A 10,603-nucleotide genomic window follows, 5' to 3' on the forward strand; every position below is an offset into this window, starting at 1 on the left:
CCTTCAGCCATCTTCCCCTAGTATTTATTAGTACTAGTTTTTCTCATATTTACTCAGGTGTTTGGTAATTCTGGGAGAGTAAAGGTGATCCTCCCGTCTTGCTGTATTTTTGTTATATTTTTAACAATGTAATATTGAAATGTTCATGTAATTAATTCAAGCATACGCTTCTTTAAAAAGTGAAAGACATGATAGTAATTTGAGAATAAAATAAATTAGAATTTTCAATAGCTGTCAGGCATTTTTGTAAAAATAAATAAGTTAAACATTAGTACTAGATCAAATTTCTTTAATGTTTGTTTTGAAAACACTAAATGTCTTCTCCAGTCATTCAGTTAAACAAGTTACTATATGTCATCAAGTCAATAAGTGCTTCCTTCAGTTTTTTTGGTAATTAAAGGCCCCTTTGTGATGGTATAATGAATTGCAAGTGGTTGTCAGTAGACTAGTTGGTTGGTTGGCAGCGTAGGGTAGGGTAGAGAAGGGTAGGGTGCATGGGATGTGTGGAGTTGGGTGGGCGGGTTCACAGTTGGGCAGGGCAGGGTAGGTAGACCATTTTATTTCCTGTCAATGATGAAAAGAAAACATGTGACTTAAAAACTTCGAACTTCAAAGGATGATTGCTCTTATTGAGTATATTTCCCCAAAAATGATTTTTTTTTATTTTGAAGGTTAAAGGTCAAGGTCAAAGGTTTTTGTTTCAGGTCAGTCTGTATCATTTGGTTTGAAGTAGGTATTTGTTTGTTTTGGTTCATATTTCAAGTAGGTTGATGAAGGTTTTTTTGTCACTAGGTGTTGTGTCAAGTTGTTTAGTGTTGTCTCAAGTTGTTTCAGGTATTGTATAAAGTGGCTCAATGTCATGACTTACACCGCTGCACACTGAGATGGTTAATGTGCTGACATGGGGAACATATTTAACATTTTGTTAACATGTGAACTGAGCTATTAACTGTGCGGGAGGTCCATGAAATTGGACCAATAATTGTCATCCACATCCAATTTGTCAACTAACATTTACTGATATAGTGTTGGTTGTTTACAGCAACTGCTGTCACATTCAGTGTCAAACACTTACAATAGATGATGGGGGTCATGTGACCTAGAATGTCTCACAGTTAATATCTAGTTACTAAGTTTTATGAATGGGAAACTTTTTTCCCCCTTGTGTCTTATTTTCATCTTTGGGTTGATTGTCAGGACATATCAAGATGAGCCCAGTGTGCTGTGTTGACTTAATGTCACCTGACTTTGGTTAAGTTTATTTATGTTCTATTATGGTCACTCCAACTTTGATATTAATGTCATTAGATAGGATATCATATTTAAATGATATCTCTTGGTTTAAATCTAGTGTTTAAAGCAAAGATTAAAACATTGAATCACTATTTATTATCATTATTATTCTATTAATTTTGATATTGAAATGATTTAAAATTTAAATGAAATCTCCTAACTGCTTACTTAAAAGCAAAGCAACATTTTATACAATGTACATGATGAATTTATTGTTAATTTGCTACAGAGTTTCAGCATCTGTCTGATTGCCTCAATCTTGTTGATGTTATATTAATATCCTCAACTTAATTTTGTTTTAATGTGTAATTACATGATAAAAATCTGTTTGTTGTTACATGATAGTATTAATGTAGCAACAGTATAATTATTTAAATTATAGAAAAACCTGCAAAATGATGATTGTTATATCACAAGAGTGTAATTAATTTTACATTTATAAAAAGAAGTTTCTGTCGTTACTGATGCAAAAATGTAAATAGTTAGTATCAACATAAAAAATGCACATTGTTACATTGCATTTGTTTGCTTTTCACGTTTTTTTTTGTTTTTTTTTAAGCAAAAAGAATTTTGTTTAAACATTGCATATCTCCCCCTAGAGTATGAGATGCTTATGGCTGAAGTTTTATGATGGGTTGATACCTGTAGTCTGTCAACCCTCATTATCATTTTGTCAGTTTGTGACTCATTGTTTCTTTGAACACTGTCACACTGAGTAGATAATGATAGATTGATCCTGCATGAAATAAATAAAACAATGTTCTCATGCAAAAGTATGCCCTCGCTATTATCTAAATAAATAGTTTTTCACATTGCCTAAAGGTTTTCTACATAAGTTATATCACCTCAGTTTAATAAAGCATAATACTGGGTCCAGGTCTAAGATATTTGGTTTATACCAGTAACTAGTGGGCGTCATAATATAGTCGTATATGTCCTTGATCCTCAGGGAACATTTTTATATCTCTCTTGATCGAGTGATTATTGTCCTGTAGTCATTACCATCCAGCATAATGTACAGTAAGATGATGCAGTTAAAAAATTGCCCTTTTCTTCCTGTACTTCACTTCACTTTGTTATATTTTTACGGTCCTTTGGGATCATCAAGTCCAGCATTTTAGTGTTGAAGATTGATTACCTTAAGCCCTTGCTAGGGGGCAAGAGGGATGTTGCACTTTTACATTATCTATCGTAAACAGGCTCAGTCAAACCAAGTCGTCAATTTTCATCAAATTTTGTTGTTTGAATACTGTTTGCTAATCAATTTTAATGTTTTTATTATAACTTCATAAAAGTTGATGACGGACAATTTCATAATGTTTGTTAGAGAAGTCCACTCAGCAAATTCAGCATGTTTTTTTGTTTTTGAAGCTTGACATATTTTTGTATTTACAGGAACACAAGATACCATTGTTGTATGTATGAAGAGAAAGTTGAATATAATTGTTACAGATGAGAACTGTGATCCTAATAAGAAGAAAGTTCAAACTATCAGCTGTAACAGATCACCATGTCCACCAGAGTAATTATCTCTTTTATATGTGAATAATCACATTGATTTACAATTAACATAATTAACCTTAAAACTATGAAATTGTAGAATTTTTGTTAGGCCTCTGTGAAGGATTGGTTTAATGTTGCTGGCATCAGATTACTTGCACCATACCACCTTACTGTTGTGGGTTAGAATTCCATTGGTTCTATTCCATTGATGATTCCAGTATGGAGCTGGAATGTTGCCATATGATTTTAACAATGTTGCTGTGTCTATAAACTAAAGATAAAGGAAGACTTTATTATTATTTGAATGCCAGTGGCAAAAGTAACTTGCCTGTGCTACTAGTAAAATGTAAGGCCACTCTATCTGAACAGACTGTCTAACTCTAAATAGTGTTTTGAAATATAAATTTTAAGTCACTTTCAATAAAGTACTCTACTGTTTGGAGTCTTTTTCTAATTAGTTGTATATAATAGCAATTTTCACAGCAATAAGTGTTAACTTAAGATTATTTGCTAAAACAAGGCTTGTCCAATAAAGATATGCTAAAGCTTAACTACGTCCTTATTTTCTTCTTTGTGTTTTTGTCTAATTATGTGACTAATATTTTTTTTGTGTTATTTCAGTTGGGATGCAGGACCATGGTCTGTGTGCAGTAAAACATGTGGTCAGGGTGTACAAACACGTAAAGTAGAATGTCAGCAGAGATATAGCCAGAATTACTCTGTGCCAACATCAGCTGGACAGTGTAACCTCGTAGCTAAACCAGATACATCTAGAGGGTGTGAGGTGAGGCCATGTGCTGACTGGAGAGCTACTAACTGGACACAGGTCAGTGTTGTTTGTGTTGATTGATTGTTCTAGAATATAGATGACCCATAATTTTGGGATCAGTGGGTCAAAGGTCAAGGCTACTCAGAAGTCTTGCGGAACAAAGATCTAGAGAATGATTTGGCCTACAGTCTTTAGATTTGGTGGCTGGTCATAACTGGAAGATGAACCCTGTTGATTTTTGGGACGTAATTACAGTCATGTAATTGGTTTTCATTAGGGAGGCATACATGTTTCACAAATATATCTTGTTACATAAAGTGTTAATATTTGTATGGCCTGCAAGGAATAGAAAGAAAAGGCTATTTTTCTGAATGCTTCATTTTGTGACCATAATTATGCACTGACGTCATTCTTGGTCATCAGACTACAAAAATTCAATGATCTCCCAATGAAGTCAACATTTTTGGTAACACAGATTTATTATACAGGCTGTCCAGCGTCCCTAAAATTCCTAAAAAATCCTAATTTTTTTCAGTTTGGCTAAAATTCCTAAAAAAATGAAAAATTCAAAGGGAATTCCTAAAAATGCCCTATTTTTTCACTGAAATTCCTATTTTTTTTTATCTTTTGTTATAACATATCCCGAAACAACTATTTTTCAATCACAATCTAAATTTGAAGACAGTCGGTGGTGCTGATTTCATGTCTGACTAAATTGCATAAAGTGACATGTTGTATTAACTTCAACTGCAATACTTGATTAATTGCCAGATGTTATCAGAAAAACAATTAGAAACTTGTTTTTAATGGAACAATGAAAATTGTCCAACATTGACCATATCAAAATAGTCAATTGTTTAAAATAGAGATAAAAAAAATTCCAAGCAAGTTAAATTTTTCATTGGCTACAGAGTTTTACCATTTACCTCAGTCTTTGGTGTATTTAAAGCAACTATTTATATGATGCACCACTAAATTTCATTAAACTTTATGTAGGGGTCCTTTTTAATAAAATCTTCATTTGTAATCAAGTTATTTTCAAGTGATGACTGTAGAATAGATCTTTTGTAAGTGATACCAGCTGGCAGATCTAGACAAGTGTTCATATTTGGTAATATTATGAAGTGGGTAAGGTAAGCTGGCTGTAATGATTGGATGCTTTTACCATTTTGCACCCCAATGAGCATACTATGAAAGCCATCAGCTGCCCTTTTTGTACACATTAACATTAGTCATACCAATGCAATGTACTACTGTACAATTATGTTATAATATTTAGTGTAAATTTTTTAAAATCTCATTATCTGGGGGAAAAAATGGAAAAAATCGTTAAATAGACTGACACTGTTGTGAAATTTTCTACAATTTTAGGTGCCCTGATTTATCTTGAACAAATTCTTAAGTGGTGAATACCCTGCTGTATGAATTTAGGTATTAATATATTCCTGGGAATGACCTGAGAAGGTCATTCCATTTTTATTGTTTTTTAAGAAAGATCAAGACTTGTTGAAAATGTACCAACCTTAAAATGAATAAATGTTGATAAATGCATTTATAGCTAAAATAAATTTAAAGCATACTTTTCCCCTTCCATTTACAATTGACCAATAGCAGCTTAACTTATTGAATATTGGTTGTTCTAGGATACTTGTAACTTTGAAAATGTTTTCATTCTACTTACGTTTTAATGTAGTTTTTTAACTTGTATTCAGAGAAGGCAGTAAAAGGCAGTTGACCAGTGAATCCATTTATTCACGGGTGACTATGGAACACTGGTACACACCTTTGCTATAACTGAACTAGAGCATTATTTGTGAGTTACTTTTGTGTTAAAAATGCAAAGTTGAGCCCATATCATGGTCTTTTAGGGCCATAATTTAGTTATAAAATTCCTAATTTTAGCCCTAAAATTTCTTAAAAATTGCCCTAAAATTTGCCCTATTTTTTTGTCAGAAGGTGCTGGACAGCCTGATTTATACAGCCATCTTATGTATCTGTGCAAGTCTTGTTGAAGTGAAACATTACTGGTGAATGCTTGAGGAAATTTTTAGACCTACAAGTTGAACACTGCTTCCTGTGTGATTGACATAGGATTTATTTCCTATGGAAAACCAAATTAAAATTTGCAAAAGTCATAATGGAATCAGACTGTTTGATATATCATAAGTATTATGCTATTTCAGTGTTCTGTGGAGTGTGGTATAGGACAAGTATCACGTGATGTAGACTGTGTCAATACAGAGGGAGAAGTGGTTCCAGACAGAGAATGTTCAGGCTTGGAACCAGTCAGTACAAAGTCATGTGACATGGGAACCTGTGCCAAGGGCTGGTTTCAGACATCCTGGTCTAAAGAGGTAAATGGTTTGTTGTGAAATTAAAGGAAAGAAGATGAATACTTTATGCCATACACTGTTCTTTCATTCCTTTCCTACATTCAGTGGTTTGTACAACTTTTATAACAGTGAAACAAAGTTTTTTACTGTCAATCCATTTTAAAAATGTTCAATGAGTATTTTTTGGCCAGGTTGCAGAGGTGCAAACCCGGGTTATAAAATGGTGAATGTAGGGCAGCGGGCAGATGGGCAGGCGGGCGGAGAAAATATTTTCGTAACAGTTTTCTCAGCAACTACTTTTCACAGCCTTTTGATATTTGGTATACAGCATCAACACATGGTCCCATAATGTTGGATTCGATTTCAGGTCTGTCACTCATCCACTTCCTGTTTACCGACTTAGTTAAATTTTCAACATTAATGGTGAATGGTAGGAAATGCTCGTAACAGTTTTCTCAGCAACTGCTTATCATAGCCTCTTAATATTTGGTATACAGCATCAACATGTGGTCCCATACTGTGGGATTCATGATATTTGGTATACAAATGCAACCGGGCCTTTTCTGTCTTTGACCCATTTTTTTATAGTCATATGACAATTATACTAATGCTGTAATTGGCTTGAAAAATGAGACATTAGTCATAGTATATGATTTATCAGACATGAGTAAAAGTTTCCTGAGCTCCTCTTTTGTACTATTGAACAGGTTTGTAAGGATATTGCTGTACAGAGCATGATGGTCCCATCTTAATCTTAATTTAAGAGTTTTTTTTGTGTTAATATCCTGTTAAATCTGTTATTATCATGTTAATTGCAAGATATAAAAAGAATTGTCAATTATACCACCCCACAGACTTGAAAGTTTTATAATTTTAGTTGAATCTGTCAGCATTGTATAAATTGCTTGATAATTACTTCATCACATCCACAATGCCTACATGAATTTTGCTTTTTTTCAGTGTTCATCAGAATGTGGGAGGGGCTACCACACAAGAAATGTGTATTGTTCAGCAGAAGATGGCAGTCCTCTTCCAGAACATAAATGTGGTCAGAAACCCAAGACCAGAAAATCCTGTAAGAAGAAGCGACCATGTGGAGGGTTCTGGTTTGAAGGACCTTGGTCAAAGGTGTGTTAGATATGTCCAAACTCTGTGATTTAGGTTATCTGAGGGTCAAGCAATATCATTATCAATTTATTACAAGAAGATTAATAAAATTGAAAACAATCTAGAATACTTGTGCATGTACTACATGTTGTTATTTACCCTTAACCTACCGAATTGGTGAAATGTATTTGTCCTGTTTTGAATAAAGAACATTCCAGTTAAAGTTTACAGATATTGAGCTATAGGGCTTGGTCATTCTGAATGGAAGTAGAAATAGTATCAAATATATAATGACAAATTAATACTTGTACAGAATTTAGGAACACTTGTTTTGAAATTGCCCACTGTAATATATGATGAAAATAATGTTCAACAGGAATAATTGTATTTGTGTATAACACAGATGTATATTTCATTATTGGTTTTCCTATCATATTGTTATGCTTGTTTTTTGTTTATTACCTGTAAGTGAGTATGTCAGCCTGCTTGGCTCAATAATGAGAGCATTTGATTAATATCCAGGGGACACTCAGGTGTGATCCTCCAGCCAGGCGTAACAATTGAGCCGCGTCATGACAAAACCAACATAATGGATTTGCGACCAACATGGATCCAGACCAGCCTGCGCATCCGCGCAGTCTGATCAGGATCCATGCTGTTCGCTTACAAACCCTATAACAAGTAGAGAAACTGATAGCGAACAGCATGGATCCTGATCAGACTGCGCGGATGGTCTGAATCCATGCTGGACGCAAACTCATCATGTTGGTTTTGTCGTGACGTGGCTCAATTAATCTTGGACATTGAGTCCAATGGTCATTTGTCTTTCTCCACTCTTTCAGGTATCATGTTGGATTAGTTGTCAGTTACTTGTGGAGAAGTTTGTAATAACTGGTTAGTTATCCAGGAAAGCTGATTAGATTGATCAATTGCCAAGATATGACAAAAAAATATGTTAAAAATCAGACAAAACAGATAAATGAATTAAGATTTGAAGGGCTATAAAACTATAAATAATTGTTTGAAATATCATTACATGTATTTTAGTGTACAGCAACTTGTGGTTCATCAGTACAGACAAGGGATGTTGTATGTATGAAGAAACTAGAGAGGAACATGATTGCTGTGGTTGGGGCAGAGAATTGTAAGGAACATCCAAAACCTGAAACACAGAAACCTTGCCCTACATTGCCAGACTGCCCAGCCATGTGGTTCATGACCAAATGGTCACAGGTATAAATTTGTATCATTACATAAATGTTAATATCTACCTGCGATTTACAATGAACGCAACCTCTTAAAAATGTGGCTGAGTATATACTCATCTGCTCAGTGGTCTAAAGCATTTTAACTTCTTGTTTGTGGATGGGAGGTAATAAGTTTGAATACCAATAGCTGTAAAAATATTTTTTCACTTCGTAAAAAATTTGAAATGTTCACAAGAATTACATAAGGATTATGTATTGTTATTTCTCTTTTGTTGTTTTTCATTTTTGAAAGAAAGATGGTTAGAAAAATGTGATAAACATTACAGTTTGATGTAAAACAGTTATTTTTTGCATTTCGAAAAGGATTATTAGTTTTTGACTTGTTGTCTAACATAGAGGGCAATTTAGACTTACTATTTGTTGAATTGTAGTATTTGTTTTTTGGAGAAAGTGGTATCATATAAAATTAAGCATTTAATGAAAAGCATTGGTCAATCTGGGGGAAGTAAAAATGTAAAAAAAATAATTTATACTTTTTGTGTTATAAAATACTGGTATGTTCCCAAATCAAACCCTTATCGTTAATTATAAAACATATATAGAAAATGTTAATGTGAATAATTTTGCAGTGTTCAAAGAGTTGTGGTGTTGGTATAAAGACAAGAGATGTAAAATGTTTGGACACTGGTATGACACCTAGCGCAGAGTGCCGTAAACAGAACAAACCGTCATTACGACGGACGTGTAACACGCAAGACTGTGATCTTCCACAGCTGGATGAAGGTACAGCAGAATTTATACATATGTTGATTAATCTCAATGTGTATTAAAACTCGGCCCTTATGTAATCTGTATTTTATGATATATAATCAGATAGATGGGCTTATTTTATGGTATTGACATACTTTAGTGTTCCTGGAAATTGTTTGATGGAGCATAAAGAAGTGTTTGTCTTTGAAATCTTACTAATTACTAACTTCTTTTATGTGGCTATGAGAACAATTTGGGATAACAAAACAGTAGCCTCTTAGCATTTGATAGGATGTCTGACCTTACCAGTCTCTTGTTATTTCATTTCTTTTATTTGCTGTTTTTGTGGCATGTACTTTCACTGATAATCGTAGATAATTTGTCTTTTTTGATTTTCCAAAGACCTCTAACATTTAATGGCATATTTTGATAGGGCCAAGGTCAAAGTCATTAAACTTGAAAATAGAATTAAAAATCACTAGTAGATTGAACCCTAGTAAAAAATTATTCTTTCAATATTTTAGAATAAAAAATGGATCTGTTTAGCTACATATGACATTTGTTGTTGAGAAAAATCATTACAATTTGGGCAAATAAAATCAATTTTGGGACTTCAGGACCAACCACTTTGTGGTGCCACACAACATTAGTGCCTTTAGTACTTTGATCATGGTTGCTTTTCATTTTACACAGTCTATACATGTATTTATCAGCTTAAAACAGCATATGGTGCATTTGTTTACTTCAGAATCCAGACATTGTTTAAAAAATTTGAATTACAAGGTTGCACTAATGTTGTATGAAAGGAAAATGTGGAGAGACATGTGTGTCAGTTAATATTTCTCATTTAACTATGCGAAACATTGTCGTTGTTTTTTGTTGTTGCTTTCAAAAATATACTGGATTACAACAATAACATTGCAGACAAGTATGCAAGTTGAATACTGTTGAAATTTCAGAAATTGTTATGTTTCATGTACTTGATTATTACTGGTTGACATGGCATAAGCTACTGTTTGATAAAGTTTATTTTGGCAGGAATTTTCCTATTTTCTCAGCTGTTAGTGGAGAGGAAGTTTACAGCATATTGTTAACATTACTGTGATACTGTACAAGTGAATCTGGATAGGTGTCACATACCTAAATGTTTTAGAGGGAACAAAATCTTGAACGTGACATTAACCTTTTTACATTCCGCAGTGATTCTGAGCTGTTGGGTTTTAAACCTATGTTAATTTTCTTAAACATCCGCTTCTACCTGTTGCCAAGCAACCAGGGTGCTCATACCTATGTTTCCATGTTTCATAGATCGACACGCCAGATAAAAGTTTCCTCTGATTTCTTTATAAGGTAATAAATGATGTCCGGTATTGCTTTAATTATTTGCAAAATGCAACAGGTAAAGAGAAGATAATGTCAGGTAAAGAAAAGTTAATTGTTGAATCTTAAAAGTACTCTCAGGTATTTTATTGGTTTTTGTTTTGAAAGAACAGGCCTTATCTTATTATAGAAACAAAAGTATTTACAGAATCTTTTGCAGCCTAATAATTTAAGTTTTAATTTTCAACATCAGTTTTAATTAAAACCAATGTTAAGCTCTCATTACCAGTATAGTTTAACAGAACTTCAAGGTTAAAGTA

The 10,603-nt window shown here is 33.4% G+C and overlaps 1 protein-coding gene across 3 annotated transcripts in view; it reads left to right on the plus strand.

The window, feature by feature from the left end:
• Positions 1 to 10,603, plus strand: part of LOC132713383 (thrombospondin type-1 domain-containing protein 4-like) — a 115,095-nt gene that overhangs the window by 96,978 nt on the left and 7,514 nt on the right. For all 3 annotated transcript variants that reach the window (XM_060695955.1, XM_060695956.1, XM_060695957.1), the window contains 6 exons: positions 2,689 to 2,815; positions 3,418 to 3,622; positions 5,749 to 5,919; positions 6,859 to 7,026; positions 8,053 to 8,238; positions 8,843 to 8,996. In XM_060695955.1, the coding sequence (XP_060551938.1) occupies positions 2,689 to 2,815; positions 3,418 to 3,622; positions 5,749 to 5,919; positions 6,859 to 7,026; positions 8,053 to 8,238; positions 8,843 to 8,996 (1,011 nt within the window). The remainder of the gene's footprint in view (positions 1 to 2,688; positions 2,816 to 3,417; positions 3,623 to 5,748; positions 5,920 to 6,858; positions 7,027 to 8,052; positions 8,239 to 8,842; positions 8,997 to 10,603) is intronic.

This window comes from Ruditapes philippinarum, unplaced genomic scaffold (genome assembly GCF_026571515.1).
Source record: "Ruditapes philippinarum isolate M1 unplaced genomic scaffold, ASM2657151v2 ctg936_1_1_1_1, whole genome shotgun sequence".
In the NCBI taxonomy this organism is placed as follows: Eukaryota; Metazoa; Mollusca; class Bivalvia; order Venerida; family Veneridae; genus Ruditapes; species Ruditapes philippinarum.